Raw genomic sequence first — 22629 nt, forward strand, 5'->3', positions numbered from 1 at the left:
AGTCACCAGATGACTAAAAAGTCACCCAGGCGATGAAAATGAGTCGTCACCTAATGGATCAAAGTTGTCATTGACTCGAACGATCAAAGTGTGTTTACGCTCGCTCACCATTCTTCTACCTCCTTTGACCTGTAAAATACGTACGAGGTAATTCTCACGACAGCTGCGCTCGCGTCCGCCTCCGCCACCTCCTGTAACATGTACCGTACGTGCGAGGTAATACTGCACATGCAGCACAGCGCCTCGCCCCGCCCCGCTGTACAGTGTGTGCGACACTCACGCAAGCAGCGCGCGCAGAGACAGGCGTGCCGGCAGGGCAGCAGCGCGCGCGAGAGCGGCGCGGCCGCGCACACGCAGCACAGCGCCTCGCCCCGCCCCGCCCCGCCCCGCTGTACAGTGTGTGCGACACTCACGCAAGCAGCGCGCGCAGAGACAGGCGTGCCGGCAGGGCAGCAGCGCGCGCGAGAGCGGCGCGGCCGCGCACACGCAGCACAGCGCCTCGCCCCGCCCCGCCCCGCCCCGCTGTACAGTGTGTGCGACACTCACGCAAGCAGCGCGCGCAGAGACAGGCGTGCCGGCAGGGCAGCAGCGCGCGCGAGAGCGGCGCGGCCGCGCACACGCAGCACAGCGCCTCGCCCCGCCCCGCCCCGCCCCGCTGTACAGTGTGTGCGACACTCACGCAAGCAGCGCGCGCAGAGACAGGCGTGCCGGCAGGGCAGCAGCGCGCGCGAGAGCGGCGCGGCCGCGCACACGCAGCACAGCGCCTCGCCCCGCCCCGCCCCGCCCCGCTGTACAGTGTGTGCGACACTCACGCAAGCAGCGCGCGCAGAGACAGGCGTGCCGGCAGGGCAGCAGCGCGCGCGAGAGCGGCGCGGCCGCGCACACGCAGCACAGCGCCTCGCCCCGCCCCGCCCCGCCCCGCTGTACAGTGTGTGCGACACTCACGCAAGCAGCGCGCGCAGAGACAGGCGTGCCGGCAGGGCAGCAGCGCGCGCGAGAGCGGCGCGGCCGCGCACACGCAGCACAGCGCCTCGCCCCGCCCCGCCCCGCCCCGCTGTACAGTGTGTGCGACACTCACGCAAGCAGCGCGCGCAGAGACAGGCGTGCCGGCAGGGCAGCAGCGCGCGCGAGAGCGGCGCGGCCGCGCACACGCAGCACAGCGCCTCGCCCCGCCCCGCCCCGCCCCGCTGTACAGTGTGTGCGACACTCACGCAAGCAGCGCGCGCAGAGACAGGCGTGCCGGCAGGGCAGCAGCGCGCGCGAGAGCGGCGCGGCCGCGCACACGCAGCACAGCGCCTCGCCCCGCCCCGCCCCGCCCCGCTGTACAGTGTGTGCGACACTCACGCAAGCAGCGCGCGCAGAGACAGGCGTGCCGGCAGGGCAGCAGCGCGCGCGAGAGCGGCGCGGCCGCGCACACGCAGCACAGCGCCTCGCCCCGCCCCGCCCCGCCCCGCTGTACAGTGTGTGCGACACTCACGCAAGCAGCGCGCGCAGAGACAGGCGTGCCGGCAGGGCAGCAGCGCGCGCGAGAGCGGCGCGGCCGCGCACACGCAGCACAGCGCCTCGCCCCGCCCCGCCCCGCCCCGCTGTACAGTGTGTGCGACACTCACGCAAGCAGCGCGCGCAGAGACAGGCGTGCCGGCAGGGCAGCAGCGCGCGCGAGAGCGGCGCGGCCGCGCACACGCAGCACAGCGCCTCGCCCCGCCCCGCCCCGCCCCGCTGTACAGTGTGTGCGACACTCACGCAAGCAGCGCGCGCAGAGACAGGCGTGCCGGCAGGGCAGCAGCGCGCGCGAGAGCGGCGCGGCCGCGCACACGCAGCACAGCGCCTCGCCCCGCCCCGCCCCGCCCCGCTGTACAGTGTGTGCGACACTCACGCAAGCAGCGCGCGCAGAGACAGGCGTGCCGGCAGGGCAGCAGCGCGCGCGAGAGCGGCGCGGCCGCGCACACGCAGCACAGCGCCTCGCCCCGCCCCGCCCCGCCCCGCTGTACAGTGTGTGCGACACTCACGCAAGCAGCGCGCGCAGAGACAGGCGTGCCGGCAGGGCAGCAGCGCGCGCGAGAGCGGCGCGGCCGCGCACACGCAGCACAGCGCCTCGCCCCGCCCCGCCCCGCCCCGCTGTACAGTGTGTGCGACACTCACGCAAGCAGCGCGCGCAGAGACAGGCGTGCCGGCAGGGCAGCAGCGCGCGCGAGAGCGGCGCGGCCGCGCACACGCAGCACAGCGCCTCGCCCCGCCCCGCCCCGCCCCGCTGTACAGTGTGTGCGACACTCACGCAAGCAGCGCGCGCAGAGACAGGCGTGCCGGCAGGGCAGCAGCGCGCGCGAGAGCGGCGCGGCCGCGCACACGCAGCACAGCGCCTCGCCCCGCCCCGCCCCGCCCCGCTGTACAGTGTGTGCGACACTCACGCAAGCAGCGCGCGCAGAGACAGGCGTGCCGGCAGGGCAGCAGCGCGCGCGAGAGCGGCGCGGCCGCGCACACGCAGCACAGCGCCTCGCCCCGCCCCGCCCCGCCCCGCTGTACAGTGTGTGCGACACTCACGCAAGCAGCGCGCGCAGAGACAGGCGTGCCGGCAGGGCAGCAGCGCGCGCGAGAGCGGCGCGGCCGCGCACACGCAGCACAGCGCCTCGCCCCGCCCCGCCCCGCCCCGCTGTACAGTGTGTGCGACACTCACGCAAGCAGCGCGCGCAGAGACAGGCGTGCCGGCAGGGCAGCAGCGCGCGCGAGAGCGGCGCGGCCGCGCACACGCAGCACAGCGCCTCGCCCCGCCCCGCCCCGCCCCGCTGTACAGTGTGTGCGACACTCACGCAAGCAGCGCGCGCAGAGACAGGCGTGCCGGCAGGGCAGCAGCGCGCGCGAGAGCGGCGCGGCCGCGCACACGCAGCACAGCGCCTCGCCCCGCCCCGCCCCGCCCCGCTGTACAGTGTGTGCGACACTCACGCAAGCAGCGCGCGCAGAGACAGGCGTGCCGGCAGGGCAGCAGCGCGCGCGAGAGCGGCGCGGCCGCGCACACGCAGCACAGCGCCTCGCCCCGCCCCGCCCCGCCCCGCTGTACAGTGTGTGCGACACTCACGCAAGCAGCGCGCGCAGAGACAGGCGTGCCGGCAGGGCAGCAGCGCGCGCGAGAGCGGCGCGGCCGCGCACACGCAGCACAGCGCCTCGCCCCGCCCCGCCCCGCCCCGCTGTACAGTGTGTGCGACACTCACGCAAGCAGCGCGCGCAGAGACAGGCGTGCCGGCAGGGCAGCAGCGCGCGCGAGAGCGGCGCGGCCGCGCACACGCAGCACAGCGCCTCGCCGCACGCGCCCGCGCCCGCGCCCGCCTCCGCCACCTCCGCTGATATGTACAGTTGCTGCAACACCGATACAAAGTATTGGTTTTAAACCAGTATTATATGTCATAATGATTGACTAAAAAAATGTAGAGCAGGTAGATTTTAGCGTTTATGCCCCTGTAGTCAAGGGGCAGGAATAGGGCTGCGGTATCCTCTGCCTGTCGTAAGAGGCGGCTAAAAAGGGGCTTGCGGGGTCGCGGGTGGCAAGAGTGGGAGCTCGAACCGTCCAGTAAGCGACCCCGTGAAGGATGACGGTTTGTGTCGTCGCATACCGCCGTAAACACATGGTGTGCGGGGAGGAGCGTAAATTGCTCCCCCCAGGGCAGGGCCTGATAGAGGTTCCGACGGTGATACCGGAGTTCTCCACCAAGCGTTTTGGACGTCCACCGGGGGGCTTTTAGTGCGGTAAAAATCCCACATAACCCAGACTCGCTCCCACGGCGTCGGGTACCTTCTGAACCCCGTGAAAAAAAGGAAGAAAGGCGTTGCTCTTTGAAAACTGCTAAACTGACCACAATTTTGGTCTTTGACCTAGGAAGTAGGTTGACAAATACTACGTCTATAATATACTTAAAATTACGTATACATAAAATTTTGCTACCCCCTAATAAGATCTTTTACAGTTGGTACTCAAATTTTATCTCGATGAAACAAACAAACATCAACATATAATTTTCATCATAATATAACTAAACTATATGTCGATCTATAATTCCATAATCAGTCACTGCTGGAGATCACAAGCTCTTTTGGCCAACATCATGATATATGTATGTATCCGGCACGAAGGACCATCGCGTACGAAACATCCGGTCCAAAGGACCAAGCTCTCTCAAAATCGATTCCAATCACGGCCGAGAGCAGGCAAACGATTAATTTTAAACATTATAATTATTATGTAGCATGCATCATGACATTCAACGAGTCCGACTTGATCATATGCACCATGCATGCAAATCACTGGATTATATCATTAAGATATGCTGGCCAGGGCCTATTTCGCAACGGTTTAAGGTCAATATTATGTAACAGTCAATCGGAATTGTAATGTTAGAGTCGATTAATAATATAAGGGTCTGATTATTATTTTAATAGGTTTAATATAACGATTCTTGAATTTTAGTCTGTATAAAAGTATATGCTGGTATATTTTAAGCAATAATTGTCAAATTTTAAAGATGACCGTGAAGTTTTCGAATCCAACAATTGTACAACTTGTACAATTGTATAATTATAATAACTAAGAACGATCATGCAACCGTAGTTGCAATTATTTAGTTGCAATTATTTAGTTGCAATTTCATAATTATTATAATAATACGATATTATTTCATACACATGAAAAATGTCTTGATAACTGATCTTAATAACAGGTAATAGCATAATTTTAATTGGATATCATTTATCAAACAATACGTTTTCTGAAAAGAAAAAAATCAAAGATGGTAGAATCATTCTTGGGTAGGTAGACCACCGAAACCATTTTTTTTTATAACCAGTCCAGTTTAAAGGATGTTGGAAGTCAAGATACACTTATAAGATGTATTCCAACTAAGTCTTCAAGCATCTGCGACAGACCTCCGAGCTGATTTCAAAACTATGGGGGCGGTCCATGTGTGGCAGTGGCGATACTATGACCCTTATCATAATTGGCTTGGTTTCGATTTCATACTAATAAATAACAGTTACCTTGAGACAGGATAGATGTCCATTGGCCTGTTTAAGATACTGCGCTATGACCCCGCTGGGCAGCTGGCACTGGTCGTCCTTTATGTGGACCACGCTTATCAGTGCGACCTGAAACAGTGGTATCGGTAATTATGTTAAAAATAACTTCTAGTCGTGGGCGACTTCACGCTACTCGTCAAGAGATGGCGCTACATGTATTCTGAATCACGCTATTGAAGTTTTCTCAACATCTTGCATATATACAAGCTCCGAACTGAGACTGTCGGAACACGGCCGCTCCCTGGGCATGGAGATGGGACCCGATGGGAGATCTCTCTTTGCCAAAGCCGTATAGATATGCGCACTTTCCTGATTAAACAAAAAAGTTAAGCAGCGTCTGCGCAGCACTACTGACTAATGGCTAAATTGCACACGCGCTTCTGTGTACGGAGAGTATTTTAAGCTAAATTATGTAATTTCTATTGTACGCGCACAGCTGGGGATTCTGCCCTCGACTACAATTAAAAGTAAACTAGAGAAAAAGCGTTTGAAACCGTCGTACAGAAAACATCGAACATTTTTAAAGAGGATACAAAGGGTGTGTTATTAAGTATATTATGAAGATTTTATACTATGCGTCCTTAAATCCACGACAATCTCACCGTATCATCCGGCCGGAGGTCAGCGGTGTCCTTGGGGTCTCGAGCGAGGATCACTACCAGGGGGTAGCAGGTCCGGGGCGGGGGGCCCAGCCGCAGCGTCAGCGCGTCGCCGTCCGTCGCCAGCTTCATCGTCTGCTCGTCGTGGGGATCGCTCCTGTAACAAATACACTTTAATTAAGCACCTTTATAAAGGTATAGCTCGCGCCAAACTGCTAGTCCGCTCTGAAGTTGTTGCGAGTAGGTGTAGTCATACAATTTGCTATGGCGCCGCGATTCATTTCTATATTCAGAGCGGACTAGCAGTTTCGCGCAGACTATACTTAACGACTCGCGGAGTGGTTACGCTATCAGTCTAACGCACAGAAGGGTCCGGGTTCTTACCCCGGCCAGGTAGATATCTTAATGATGAATTTAGATTTCTGTCCTGGGTCTGTACACATACATAGGACCCCATCCTATCTGTGGTTGATAACGATATCCAGGGATAGCAGTTGCTACATAAGATCAGGATTGCATGCTCCTTCAATTCTGCAATATAAAATATATTTACCTAAATATGACTTGCATACTGCCCCTTGTATATTGTACCTGCTGCAAGAGCCCCTGAAAATAGTTTGTGTACCTGCTCATATGATGAATGAGTGACGTTAGTGTCTATTCCCGGCTTGGCGTACAAACTTTATTTATTTTTAAACTTGTTATGAACCTGCGTTACCTAGAGTCTAGACGTTCCACCGCTAACGAGGTTTCAAGCTTGCAGTACTGTTTGGTTTGTGATAGAAAGATGCCTATCTAACGCGCCTATTTGCGAAATTGTAGTTCCGATGCGGTCTTCGGGAGCGATGTATGAGCGAATTCGTAAACGTTGACCGTTTTCGAGCAAACTTAAAACTCATACTAAGGGTAGGTACTACTCGGTTAAAGTTTGTGAATCATATGAGTTTACTTCTCAATTTCTTATCTTGGTTAAGATTTAGAAAATGTGTATTGAGGATTATATCGCATCTAAATCTAAAATCAAAAGATAATACTGGTCACCCATCCAACTGCACCCATCAAACTGCATAAATCAATAATTTATGCAGTTTTTTTCTCTCGTGTCAAATTTGACATTTCGGACTCGCTCAATTATAATTTAAACATTCAAATATGATGAAGTGTCTAAACAGCATGATTGATAATGTTTACAGAACCCAAGAGCGCAGTCGAAAACATTTCCGTGTACCGGGTGCCTATTCCGATTAGTCATTTCCAGTAAATAGTAAACTTGTCAATCATACGATTGACCTTCGAAATATTTGAAAGCAAACATAGGTAATGTCAAGAAAGGAAATCCTTATGTAGTCAGGAAATTATAAAGAAAGATAAAGCTAATCCAAAAGCTGAAATTTGCAATAGATTTTTTCTATTTAGGGTTGGGAATTAAATTTCTACAGAATCAAAAATCAAGGGGGAAGAAACGGCACAAGAAACGTTATAGAATTCATTTATCATAGTTGTTATTATTTTACTGGTATATAAAGATAAACAATATAATCAAACTAAAGCAAATTTATTATTCCAAATAAAAACTGATAATGTTATCAGCTTAGCTAGACCATTATATAGACGACATTTTATCTTATATACACTGACTTTTTCTAGGACACGCGCGCGCACACGCATGCACACAAACATACGCACTCACTCACACACACAGAGCGTAACCCATATAAGTACGTCCACACTGCAAGATTTGAAACACTTGCCATGAGTGAATAGAAATAGGAAACCGTTATACAGTCCACCTGTAGTTAATTGTCCACTGTAACCTAACGACATTCGTAATCTATCTCACATAGGATTAAGTTACTTGCGGTCGACCACAGATGCATTTTATCCCTGACAGCTAATTTGAAACACCTCATATAAGAGTGTTTTCCTTACCAAGGTTCAAACCAGAATAGAGCAGGCTTTAACACTGCTATTGTTTTGTAGACATCTGTAAAACACTGGTGCTATAAAGCCTAACGATAAAGGATTCGTAAAAATCGTAAAATCGTGCACGCTATCAGGAAAATTGGTATTGTTAAGTCTATTAATGTATGTGAAAAAACACAAATTAATTTGGCTCGCGATTAAAAATACTGAGAATATTATGATTAAATTGGGAAAATAGTCTTGTTTATAACTCCAACGATCAAGTTCATGTATAGGTAAACATTAAACGTCAAACCACCGGAAAAGACAAATCGCAGTTCAAAACTTTTCACGTCAGTGCGTCACGGAAAAGCAACAGAAATACGATCGCTGGAAGAACGTCTGTAAACGTCAAAGTCGACGCATCCTTCGTCATTTAATTTTCCCGTACAACAACCATCACAATTTTGTATCCTTGTATTAGGCAATCATCGTCATAATTATGTTATTTTGTTTATTTTACGAATAGAAATAATAATATCCTTTCCACACTTGTACCACCAAGTAAGCAAGTCGGTAAGAGTCCCACATAACCCTGTGTCACTCCCACGGCATCGGGTACCTTTTGAAGGTTTCCCCCTCGATGCTATGGACGCAATCATTAATACCTGATACCATGGTATGTCAGGTTAATGGAGTCCGGGGTTGAAACCCATAAAACGTTTTTACGTACTAAATTTTATTTTATTTTTTACCCGTTTTATGGAGGAAGGAAAATTTTATGAATAAACATACATATCTGAGTTTTATAAAGTTGATCTGAGAATTGGCCTAACATGCTTCACTCCGAGAAGAAACCCGGGCCAAGCACTGGGCCAGTATATTACATATTGAGTTAAAGATGACGAAAACACATAGACAAGTTGAAATCAATAATATTATTGCACGTTTAAATCGGTTAATAGAATGTCTTGTATCAACAAATAGTACCAAACAAAAGATAATAACCGGAGCAAAACATCGTTATCTCGGATATCAGCTCACAAAGCTTACCTAGGCCATTACCACCTACATCTAGATATGTGTATCTGGCATTGAATCGCATAGTCCATTGTTCCGCGTTGTTATATCAACAAGAATGTTTATTGCATATTCGTGTTATAGATCACTGGGGCTTATACATGGTGATTCAGTAATACTGAGAATAACGGTGCCTGCGAAGACGTAATAGCTTATTGAAGTTCGAAGACGATTCTGTATCTAATCGACATTGAATGAAATGTTTTTATTTTCATGACTATAAATTTGTTGCGCGGCGTCATCCGCATTCCTCTAGTACTTTGAAATCCATCTGCAATAAGTAGCCACTGCCGTTCAAGAATATGTATTATCTATTCTAGATAGGAATGTAGCCTCACTTGGGGTCAGCCACAGATTAGTCGCTACTCCCACAAAATAAAAACTATTATTTTGTGCTACTCCTAAGGAGAAGTTGGAATGTCTCAAGTGTCTTTTCATTAACATCAAATCAGACGACAGCATTCAATCACACATCACATTGTTATTAATTTTCGGAAGCTTATACAGGGTGCGCATAACAGCTAAATTGTATCAACATAATATCTATATACACAACACCCGTGTGACTGTTGAAGTGTACACATAAAGGCGTTTGTATCCATTGTTCCGGTGTTATCAACATTTACCGTTTACTGCCAGTTCGTGTTATGGACCACTGGGTAATACGTAACCATTGACACGCTCCGATGATCCCACATATGTAATTATAAACTACCTGCTTAGTGTTAACCATCCATAAGCTTATGAAACTAAACACAGTATTTTATAAAAAAAAAAAACACATTATGGGGATTGGAGGTGCATAAAAACAAAATGGTTTACAGTTTTGGGGCGTACGTCGTGGTGGATTGATAATTACATGAGCTAAAAATGAATTATCATCAAAACCAAACATTAAATAATTAAGCATAATTTTAGTTCAAATCGTTTAGGGCAAGTGGCTTTCAATTTTATAGCCAGATGTAATGTAAAAAACTGTAAAAAATAACTCCAACTTATCATACAAAATTACAATCCAATCCAATAGTGACAAATGACTTATAACACATATGTAAATAATGTACATGTATTATCGGTAATGTAATCATGTAATTGGGTTTGTTCCGGGTCTGGCTATTTGCATATCTTTGTATGTGTGTGTGTGTGGGTATATAATAATTTAATGAACCGAGCGTTAAATTTCTGGAAAAGCAAACAACTGTTTCAATTATGGTAATGTGTTTGCTTTTAGAAACAAAGTAACAATTGACACCCACTCGGCTGGAAACGTCAACAGAAGTAGGCGATATAACAGTGTTCTCGAATCATGACCTAGTGCTTCTAAACCGAATGAATCACACAATTGTTCTCTAGATGTGTTTACAACGAACGTATTCTGTATCATCGTCACGAATTAGTTCTGTCTAGAGATGTTATTATTTAGTGGTTTATAAAACATACACACGTTGATGTTATTAAGAAACATCTATTGATGAAAACAAAATGTTAATATTTTCAACGTCTTTTGGGTAAAAGGTTTTTAACAGTGGAGACACAAAGCTTTACAAACAGCTGTTGATACTTATCTAACGGTAATAGATATTGATAATGATGAAGTCAAAATGGTAAAATAAGTGGACAGACTCTCTTGGTACTCGGGTAAAAATAAGTGGACAGTCACGTATCAGGATTTTGAAAATTGTGCAAGATAATTTACACATATGTATGAATTATGCGGATTGCTTTCAACTTTTCAAAATCCAGAATGTTGCGTTATAATTATGGTAGTTGTACAAATCCATATAAAAACACGTTTTCAAAACTTTTAAAACTTGTCTCAAAAATGTTTTTTCTAACCTTGTCACATGCAACCGTCCTGCCTAATTTCGTCCAATCTGGTTTAACGAATGCAATGCAGTGACATGATTTGCAATGTTGATGTGCGTAATTCTTGTATATTCCGTAATTCGTCCGAATTTTAACATGTTCCAGTATTTTTTTTCAGAGGCCAAGTATATCGTTTTGGTGCGATATTAAAACGCAAACAGTCAATTTAGGAAATAACACTATACTAATAGGGGAGTGATGGTGTCATGATGGTGTCCGTTCCGAAATCAATTATTGATGAAGCCATTAACGTAAAAGATCCCATGCAAACTGTGGGTGAGTTTAATGGAATTGATGATAAAGTTACAAAATAATTTTGAAAAAATTATCCTTTCAAAAAATTTTAACGAAACGTTGTACGTTTATGTTTGCAAAATATATTATATAAAAACAACATTACGTCTTAAGAAAATAGACAGAAAAAGCGTAATTTTTAAACAGGTACGTATAGCAAAAAGCAAAAGAAAAAATAAGAGGAATCTCGAAGCATCCGGCGATGACTGATAGAAGCCCGTAAGGCTTTGTCGGAATGGAACGGAAATGTCGGAATTATGAACCTAATGAAAAATCGAGGCTTCCTCGCGAATAATGGGGATTCCACGAAACCCCTGGAATCTGGCATACAAGCCAGTATCACTATGAAAGAATATGATATTGTAAATAATCCTGTTAAACTTAAATATATGAAATACCTACACTACAATATACCGCATTAATTAGACTGTCCATCAGCATTTATGAGGAAAACCATATTCACTATAATTTGAAATGATCTATATTCTTACTATCAAGATTTGTGAGCCATCTATTGTTAGCTCATAATTGTCTGTTTTGTACTTCCAAATTATATATTCATTATAATCATATTTGTATGGTCACGCTCTCACATGATCATGATTAATAGTCACATAATTTTTAAGATTTGTTTTCTTGATGATAAATTCAGAAGTACGTACTCCAAATTATTAAGTGCACAGTAGAATTTATGACCGCAATATTATAACATGAAAAACGAGACTGTTGCAATCATACCTATTACGCCAATTGACCAAGAATTGCCTAACCGTCGATGCCTAAACTTTATAATTGCTTGTATATTATTTCGTCTACAAATGTAAATGTCTAGACAGAGTGCTCACATAGTCATCTCTCCAACGTATTGTTACTTTTGAAGCCAAAAATAGATGAAGGAAATTGAAATTTACCTATTAGTTTTGTGCAGGCTTAAAGGAGCATTTATAAATTGTTGTTAACGACAGTTTTTTATTTTATTACTGGATCGGAATTGTTCAACTAAGGTCCATGGAGAAACTACGCGGTTATATATTTTTTATCATTATCAATATATCTTTTATTTAACACGACAACCTATATCCTCGGATAAGAATCCAATCTTATCTTCTCATCTGTAACATTCATAAATCGCACTGATCCACATCAGATGTACTACATAACCATTTGCATACCGTAGAAAAACAAGTGATCAAGCTCTGAAAACCCGTCACCGTGACCTCAAACTTTTTCTCACATCCATCTATTTCGATTCTTGAAACCGGCCGTGGTGTTCGTTGACATTCAGAACTAATGTTTCATTTATGAGCCACTCGTGTACATAAATATTAGCATGCCGAATACGGCGCCAATTTTCGCTGTCGTATCATTTGTTATGTGGATTACATAACAATGGACGAGCGTTTGATAATTAACTTCTATATATTTTTTTTTATTAAATCATTGTCCAGGTCAACATGATCATCCTTTACTGTAGCAACCGCCTTCAGCAATAGCAATCCTTCCGTAATTTGAGTTTGATTGTTAGCTTGGCTTGACGACTGGAGCCGATGGATCACAATGAATAGTTCAGATCAGATGGGCATCAGTTTTAATGACATTCATGTGGCAAAAGAACATGCAGCTTGCTCAACTAGGAAGTCACTGCCGTCTATAGACATGTGTAATCAGACTCAATTAGCATAAGTCCTATGTTATATGCCTTGATACTCCTGAGAACTACGTTGATGTGCCGGTCTTTATCTTACACTTCAAACCAGAACATAGTCAAATGACCGAAGCTCGTATGAAAATACAAGTAAAACCTTGAAAATTAAATTTTTCCCGGGGGGGGGGGGGGTATAATTATAAATTAATTGTGTATACATATAACCCGTATTTTTGTTAGTCCTTTTTAATGATACCAGATGTATGAAAATATTTTTGACCTTTGTGCGATCGGCTGATAACTATGCGTGTTTTTTAAATGATAACCTTACTTGAATACATTTCCACATATAAATATGAATGAACACAACGTTTGATGGCTATGATCGCTAGCGATTTTTTATATAAATAAAAAGGCGTTAATTATCATTAACTTATTAGAAGAAATAGGAGTGACTTTCTATTTAAATTTAATTGTTTTAAAGCAATAATGAAAGTCTTACGTGCCTCTGAGGAGAGGACCCTCACTTTATCCAATAGTAGGCTGCAAAAATGTAATCTGCAAAAACCACTTCATGTAATAAATGGTCGCCTCCTAAGTGACATACAAAAAACCTGTCAGATGAACTGCAGGCCCGTTTGCTACATCGATTTGAGAATAACAAATAGAAAGTAGAGTTCACGCAAAAAATTAAAATTAAAATTTCAAGTGTATATTCAAAAATAAAATAAAAATCTATAACGGTTCAAGATATAGAACCCTGTGACAGAAGACAGACGGACAGACAGCGGAGCCTTAGTAGTAGGGTTCCGCTTTTACCTTTTTGGTACGGAACCCTAAAAATAGATGCCACAATGAGACGCAGCTGTGTTTGATACAAATGTCAGTGTGCATTGACCTCAACTGACCCACGTTCCTGATGGTGATTAGTACTTGAGACGGTGTAATGGCGCACTGCAGATACACACACGTAAGGTTCGCCATTTGGCATTTAGGGGTGTAATAAAAGGAGCTGGAATATATGATACTTTGCGTAATTAATGCGTAGTTTACGGGCGGGGGAAGTTTTGAAATCCAGTTATGTTTTAGGCAGCTCTGAAGGATTTTGTATGAGATTTTCCACTACGTTAAAATTTACCTATCAATATAAACTATATTTGCTCTGTTTCAGTTATTCAGACTTAGCATATGTCACATCTTAAGGGTACCCTAAACCGTAACTGCGAATGGGTTTAAGTGTCAGAAAAAGTGTTATGTTTACATATGACGACAAGCGTGGCTGAGCGGTCACCATATCGGTCTTGCGCGCAGAGGGTCCCGGATTCGATCCCCGGTCAGGCAGATATCTAAATGATGAATTTAGGTTTCAGTTTCTGTGTGTAGGTGTTTGTGTATTTGTCTTGTGTGTGTCCATGACACCCACGATACGAGAATCCTAGTACGGGACAAAATGTCTTAATAATTCTAATATAATTTATTATTATTCTTATATTATATACCTGTACGTATCGAGTTAAACATATTTTACGTCGATACATATAGGAACTTCATACATTTTAGATGTGGGGATACTATAGAGCCTAAAATCATCTATGTGCTTACCTGACGAAGTTGAGATTGGTGGAAGCGAGGATGTTCCGCAGCGTGCCCCACAGCGTCTGGTGGAGGTCCGTGACGGGTGCGCCCCACCAGCTCGCGTGCCAGTACGGCACCTTCGACGATATTATGCAGGTTACGCCTGGAACAAATGTTGCAAAATTCAATTATAAAAAAAACGCACTTTAAATAACTTATCAATGTGACTTACTTATATTTATTTAACCCAGAATCTATGGTAGAAAAAATATCAATTAAACCTTGGTTAATGCTTGCTGTTTAAGGGTATTAGAATGAGTATTGGGACGAAAACTTTTCAAATCCTAAAGTTCAGAAGTCGTTATCACCAACCACCAAAAGTCTATTTTCCGAATACGACATGCGATGGGCATATTTCTTCATGATGAAACCAGACTGTTAAACTTAACTGCCTATTAAAGAATTATGCTGACAATGTTATGTTGTACGAGCTTTTGCCCGCGGCTTCGCTCGCGTTACGAAGTAATATTTTCATCCCCTATTTTATCCCCTTGGGGGTAGAATTGATCAAAATCCTTTCTTAGCGGATGCCTACGTCATAACGTCTACCTGCATGCCAAATATCAGCCCGATCCGTCCAGTGGTTTGGGCTGTGCGTTGATAGATCACTATGTCAGTCAGTCACCTTCGAGTTATATATGTATATTTAGATGTCTATTGTATGTATGTTTATCATTTCATTTTAAATCGACTTCTAGACTGACATCAAGAACGCAGGGATCATATTTTCAGGACTAGACGCTAATTCTGCCTGTGTAATAGTACCACTATTTCCTGTGGCTGTAGTCCCTAATAATTATGCAAATTACGCAAATGACTGTTAAGCCGTCTGTGCACGACGAACGGTCATATACCCAATAATCTCGTTACGTCGCCGCGCCTGGAAATGGCTCGTAATGGGATTAGCACTTGCATTCTTATGTCACTCATTATCCTATGCAGACGTCGCTGATACAATGTGTCGTTAAGTACCTATATGACATGTGCCCGCTAATGATATCATTAATTTATCTGATTTTTACTTGATACATAAAACTTTTACTAAACATTGAAATTTGACAATATCTAGTTTCGCCAGTTATTATATAGTAGTATAGAATCGCCCGATAGATCGATTATTAATAACTGAAGATAATTGATAAAGTGTTCACTTATGCCTCGACTACACAACTGACACGGGTGGAGGACTCGTGCCAAATAGGCGTATAACTGGCAGAGGTCTAGGACGCTGACACAACTACACGGTGCTGCAAAGTAAATTGATAGAGGAAGGCACGTGCCAACCCCTTTCGGATGTTTTCAGATGATCCTTTACGTCTAGGACTAGTTTTGGTGTTCTACGAAGCATAGAAAAAGGGATTACAAGGATTAACTTTTTGAAATGAATAATTCCGAAGATGCACGTGATAGTTCACCAGCGCATAAATTTAAAACATACCCAGATATATCACTCACGTGGGTATACTACAGTCACACAATCAAACAAAATAATTACATGTGATGCTACTAGTAAATATATGGTTGTGGTAAATGTGGTCAATAGACAAATGGATATTTAATCAACCACAAGATAAAATACGTGATGCATTGAAGAATACTCTGGAAACTTCCTACAGTCGTCCTGTAAATGTTATAAATAAAATAAACTTGAATAAATTGAACCGAATTAATAAAAGCTTTATTCAAATTATATTTCAAAGGCATCACCATTACACATGTTTCTGCAGTACAAACCAGGACAATGTGTAAAGTTGTCATCGACTGCAGGATTCCTGACATATTTAGAGTTAAAAATTATTACAGAAGCCTACATAATATGAGTCTAATATGAACACACTCCAATGGAGCGCATCGTGAATATCGTGATAGGATAGAAAATGATTTAGACGCTCAGTTTCATAAGGCCATTCTAACGGGCTTATCAATTAAACGACCACCTATGCACGACAGGTGAATTGGCAAGCATCCGAGCCAGCTGACGGTGAAGATTAATCGCCAACCTAATTTTGCAACATTAACTGTCCGTTCGAATGAACAAAATGTTCGTTACAATTGCAATAGCTTTTAGGGCACTGTATCACGAGTCAGGGTCCCAAAAGTTTCACGATTGTTAGAAAATGAAGCAAATCGTAAGCGAATTGCACGTAGCCTTGTAACTTATGTAGCAATACATTATATCTTGACTGATCAGCAAATTTCTTCACCACTATATATTAAATATCATGTACACTTCTTTACTTTTGTTCATTAACCGTCTGTCCCAGATGATATCATTGGATGGAGGTTTTGTGGGCGGTTTGTAGTCCCACACACGGTTTAATCGCTAACTCCCCGTTCTACCAGTACATATTTAGGCATCGTGGTCGAGTATTCCTCAAGACTCCGCAAGTCTCAGGGAAACCCATCTTGAATCTGTGGTACTTTCAAAGGAGCGAGTGTGTTCTGATTTAGGCACAGGCCTAATATTATCGAAATATTATAAAACAATAACAGTATGACAGACACCTTATGAATAGTCTTAAGGTGTCTGTCATACTGTTACTGTTTTTAATAAATAATATTTCGACTTCACTAGACAGGTTTTTCAGAAGCTTTCTGATTGATCTGTTTGACCATCAGGAAGACACATAATTTAAACATATAACAGCAAAAAGTATATATTTCATTACCATTATTCAATATTCAAAGTTTAAGTCGCGAAGCATGTAGCAAAGAACGGTATCGGTTTCAATCTGACCTTTCCCTATCTAAAAGTCACTAATATTATTGATAGCAAAGTGCCCTAATTGACTCAATAGACGATAATATACATATCTATGTGCCTATAGAAATAGTAAACATATTATTACATACTTGAAAATTAGTTGTTGACATATCAAGTGACTTTTTACGGAGGTTTCCAGCTACTCCACGGATCTTCATGAAAATTAATAGGCATATGAGAGCACCCAATTTTATATGGATGTATATAAAGATAAAATAAAAAAATAAATATGCACAAATAAATCGCTACCGTTATGACCAAGGGGATCGTTATCTAGATATTCAGAAACTCTGCAAGGAGACGGAGCTCGTTATAGAAGAAAGCTGGAAAGCTCATTAAAGAAACAAGAACATACAAAACACATATATCATCTCTCTTTGTCACACGGAGATGAGAGGTAATGACGACACTTTGGCGCGAAAGCAAAACGGGGGCGGGTGCCACTTCGACATAATTAGGCGACAAATGTCTGCTATTTGTGACGATCACGTGACCGGCGCTGGGTAAACAAACGTGGATAGCGGTGAATGTGTTGTGTTCGTTTTGAGAGCCAAGAACCACACAAACCAGTATCTTCAGTAGCGTTTGTAAATATGAAGTAGCCGACCTCTCAGTTGAGAGGTCCGAGGTCCAATCCCGGCACGCACCTCTGATTATTTAAAGTTATGTGCGTTTTATAAATCAAATACCAGTTGCTTTAACGGTGAAGGAAAACAATAAAAGGAAATCTGCAAACCTGAGCATCCTTAATAAAAAAGTCTTCAAAGGTATGTGAACTCTAGCAATTCGCACTTGGCCAGCGCGGCGGATTACGACTTAATCCGTCTCACTCTGAGAGGAGACCCGTGCCCAGGAGTCGCACTGTAATGGGTCGTTCATGATAATGCTGGTAAGTTATGCCACCCATAGACATGAGTAATTGAGCTGAAATAGGACTGAAGTTCTTTATGAGATCGATCGCACGATTGTTACCCCATGGGATCAAGTTGGAATGGCTAGTGTAAATATTCTTACCACATTTTCCAAACTAAAACACAGCAACCTAATTAAAAAATATATTTTAAAGGTCAATTTCATTTCCTATATACCTAAAATGTAATTTGCAAACAAAGAATCATTATAATATGTAATTATTTTGAATGTTGAAGAAAGGTTCTTATCATGACATAATCATAAAAAGTGTATACTTAATTAAAACTACAACGAAGGTGATCTTTTTATCATTATATTAATGTATTTTAATTTAAAATTACAACGAAAATGCATTTAAATGCAATATAATAAATATAAAAATTACATTATCCTTGAATGTATAAGCAATTCGTCTGATGGTACGAGTACGTAAGTGCTCATTGTCTCGTGTGATCAAATTTAAATTTGAATATATAAGGTTTATTTCTGCTATATATAGCTAATAAGCTAGAAATAGGTGTAGCTGTTGCTATCGTCGTGGATCCCATACAAATTTTACTAAGCCTTGTACTATGTTTTATGTGACATTTAATGCTGTATTCCCATTGTCCGTGATATTACGGATAGTCCCCGAGCGGCCTGCACCGACCCACTATAGGACATCTTCAGTAGTAGCGCTCGCGAATCCGTAACGGTGCTTTGGAATTGCCCCGAAGGGGTAACTCTCAAGATACATTGCGAACTCTTACTTTGAAATTACCTTTCTCTTTGCATTTGATGAGTCTATTGCGGTCTGTTGTTGTCCGTGATTATCCGTCGTACAGGCTAAAATCCATAGATTTATTGATCGTGGGAACTCTATTATAGATTTATCTAGATCCATATAGATTGTAGAACTTTGTGTCACTCGGTCTGATTTCAAAGACGCGTAATAATTTTCGTCAAACCCATATCAAACCTCTTTAAAAATAAACTTACTAAGCGCTTGAACAACGCCAACGCAGTGATTCATAATGACACAAAATAAAGAGCACAACTTATGGATTATACTTAGGGTTCTTTGGCCCAATGCGATATAAATAGTCACCGTCTCAACTGTCGTATTTTTATTCTGTATCCATTTGCGACTTTGAGTCGGAAACCAGATAATATTAAGTAACATGGGCGAATTAAAGGTGGTAGAACCCATCTTGGTTCATTGTGGCCATTATGCACCGACCTTCAAGTCCGGTCCACTCTCGAATGCCAGGCAACGAAATCAGATCGTATATGTCATATTGAAATTAAAAATAAAACCTAAAAAAAAATATGTTTTGGAGAAGCTACCTGCGGAACATAATATCGTACAAAGCTCCAACTCTACTCCGTGAACATCACTACGTATAATGTGTTAAAATTCTCTTAAAATAAATAGTAAAACGAATTTCCATTACATACTTTCAAAAGCTATCCAAAAGTAAACTTTGGTTATTCAGAGAAACCCGAACCTAGCATTGGAACAGTAATTGTATGATGGCCTTACTACTAAGAAAGTTAAATGTTAAATCGCTGCTTGTTACTAAGCAAAATATAGCAAGTTTATAGTAATAACACAAACATACATAAACGCCTCCAATTAGCGTTCAATGTGTGTACAAGGCTACATTTATATATTTAAGTTAAAATGTTACTATAATGTTGTTATATTTTGCGATTCTTGTCTTAAGCTCAACATTGAATTAAAAAAAGAAATTCATATATGTGAAGACATCGATTCATACCACATTTATTGTTCATATCATTCTCCTTATAAATCAAATAAAAATATATCAGGTACATCACCAACCAGGTTGGTGCCTTCGGCTGAGACGTGTGGCACTTCTAAAACTTCAAATTCCTTCCCACCTCTTAGGGCATTTTCAGTTTAAGGATAAGAGTCGGAGTGTTGCACACGGACAGTTGTGGTTTTTTCATACAAAATTACTAAATATGGGGTCGGGCGGGAATAGTCTAGTCTCTCATCCGTTAGCAGTTAGCAGAACGGCTGATTTTGTCAGTAATTATGATTTTCGGGTATTGCAGACTTGTTTTCTTGTTAAGTACTTCCTAAGATGGCGTTGGCAGTAGACATACGTAACGACTGCAAAGCAAATCTTACTTTAAGATGTTTACTAGTAGCTATAGTGTATTGATGATCGTAGTATCAGATTGGCAGCATAACAGTTCACGGCTTGTTTATTGAATAATAGGACAAAGAAACGAAAACAATTATATAATACCCAATCCACAGAGACAATAAATTCAATGAGAAATCCAGGGCTCACAAAAACGTAAAGAATTACGAGACAATGATAGAATGCCTATAGAAATCAAACAATAACCAATGGACAATACCTAATGAATGGCGATTGCCATAACAGGAAAAAATATACTTGAAAGACAACATATTTCATTATTTACACCATTTATTCAAATTATACAATTTTAATTAACATTAATGGCTACTAAGTATTATATAAGATTAACTTGTATGTTTGACCTTCCACAAGATCTATTTCTGGATAAATGTTTGTTAAATGTGAAGACTTATGAAGGGTTCTAGCGTAGATTTTAATAGTAAATCAATAGTGTGGAATTTGATGACCTTAAACGATGAAAGGTAGTGAAACAAAGGTGGGATCAATGCTCCGTCGCAGACGGAAGGACCTTGGCTGCGACAGGTTTTTGTCTCGCAATTGGGATTAAGCAGACACTTGGTTGTAAATGCTCCTTAGCTAACTTTGTAATTGTGCATATACCTTACAGTTTACAAAAAAGGAATGACTGACACCTTTAATGAAAATAAATAAAATGTTACAATACTAACAAGGATACATAATGTAATTTATGTTATGCCATAAAAAAGATTTTTTCCACACTTCCACATATGCGTGTCAATTGGAATGTTACATAGCACCGTAAACGGCAAATATAGAAACACGTGGAAATAATGTAAATAGGCCTCTAGTGTAAATTCGCACATCAGCTGTCAGTTTTACTTAATGTATGTATGTATGTATGACTGTATCCTCAGCAATAATAATCATCATCATCATCATGATCAACCCATTATTGTCCCACTGTTGGGCACGGGTTTCCTCTCAGAATGAGAAGGATTAGGCCATACTCCTGCGCTAGCCAAGTGCGAATTGGTGGACTTCATATACTTTTGAGATTTTTTTTATAAATCTCTCAGGTTTCCTCCTAAGGATGTTTTTCTTTACCGTTTAAGCAAGTGACAATTAATTTCTCAGCTCAGCAACAAGGATAGGAAGAACGTTTTCATTTATGATCGAAATCGTGTTCGATGTCCAACTTCGTCCATCGAATTGTTTGAACAATGCACAAATCGTTTTAAATTTCTTTGATCAATTGATAAATACTAGTTCGTACAAACAAAGAGCATTGGTCAGCTGTGCTTAAGGATGTACGTATGCATGGATGTATCCTCAGTAGGATACATCCATCCATCCTAACGAGGATAGGAAGATCGTTTTCCTTCACGATATTGTGTTCGATATCCAACTTGCAGACCGAACAATGCCAAAGCGTTCTACATTTTGTTTGAGCATACAATGAATAGTTTATATAAGCAAAGAAACAAATAGAATTAAAATATTTGTTTATAAATACAAGGAAGGAACATGTTATTTTAATCAGTTGTCTGTCGTAGATGCAATTGAATAGTTTTCTGTTTACATATATGTCGGAGAAGGACGGCTCTCATCGACATCATTGATAGAATTTATGGGTTTTGTGGGCGTTGTCATAGGGTAGATGCAGGCACAAACACAGTAATCACAATATTTATTGTACTTAACATTTATAACTTCGGATTTACAAAGTAACTATACTATTACGTTACAAACAAAGGATTTGAGCAGCGGGTTCAAGGTAGTGACTACACGCTCCAAAGCACAACAAAATAATGATCCACCTCGATCATTCACATCAGTTCTTATCCATGTTTCCCCACCGCGCGGCCACATACCTCGACTCCGCTAGAGACCTCTTAAAAGTCTCTACTCTGATTCGACATCTAATACGATAATAATACAATGACTGGTAATTATAATTTAAAACCATATTCCCTTCGATTGATCAAGTATCAATAACATTACTAAAATACTAAAGTAACAGTAAGTCTAGCTATATTAAATAACTTCTATGTTGTATTCGACTCTTCCTCCGACATATATTAACACTTCTGTTAAAAATACTTTTTTTCTGCCTAATAAGAACAATATTAAGCGACGCTGTATTCCGCTTTGCACGGTGTGTTAAGGGAAGAGAGACATATTTATTCGAGGCGTTCCAAGCCGGAGCAACGCATCTGTGGTCAATTTCAGGTAGGAATCTCATAAAATCTGGGGTTGAATATAAATGTCCCTGGGCGACAGTAGATTACCTCCAGATTCCTCCAGATACTTCTATATTATAATTGGATTTTTATTTAGACTCGAGAGTGAAAGCTCTTTTAAAATAAGTTTTGAATACGCAGAACTTCAGTCTTCTGCAAAGAAAACACAAACAGTCCATTACTAAGTCCACATAGCGTCACCGACCCTGACCATGGGGTATCGAGGGCAGCGAATACTAATGCTCCCAGGCGCCCTCTTGCGGACGCATCACGTGCCACTCGTGCTATTTGACATTCCGTGCGCGCTGCCGATGTCCGATATGGCATTGCGATTTGGCCGGTGTGTAAGATCTGTACGTATTTGTTTTCCATTTATTAAAATAATATGCCATAATATTGAATACTTTAATATTAAAGGTGATAGAATATTTTGGATGCCGGCTGACTTAGGTCTTGGACTTTTTACACGGCAACGCTTATAAAGGCTTCGAAT

The 22629-nt window shown here is 42.8% G+C and overlaps 1 protein-coding gene across 1 annotated transcript in view; it reads right to left on the bottom strand.

Moving 5' to 3' along the window:
• Positions 1-22629, bottom strand: part of LOC140742651 (cell growth regulator with RING finger domain protein 1) — a 41947-nt gene that overhangs the window by 9324 nt on the left and 9994 nt on the right. Inside the window, exons 3-6 of the mRNA XM_073073601.1 lie at positions 14050-14185; positions 5664-5817; positions 5023-5130; positions 3207-3351 (exon numbers count right to left, since the gene is read on the bottom strand). Coding sequence (XP_072929702.1) covers positions 3207-3351; positions 5023-5130; positions 5664-5817; positions 14050-14185 — 543 coding nt within the window. The remainder of the gene's footprint in view (positions 1-3206; positions 3352-5022; positions 5131-5663; positions 5818-14049; positions 14186-22629) is intronic.

Source organism: Epargyreus clarus, unplaced genomic scaffold (genome assembly GCF_041222505.1).
Source record: "Epargyreus clarus isolate Ecla_fem2 unplaced genomic scaffold, WU_Ecla_fem_2.2 ptg000006l, whole genome shotgun sequence".
Taxonomy (NCBI): domain Eukaryota; kingdom Metazoa; phylum Arthropoda; class Insecta; order Lepidoptera; family Hesperiidae; genus Epargyreus; species Epargyreus clarus.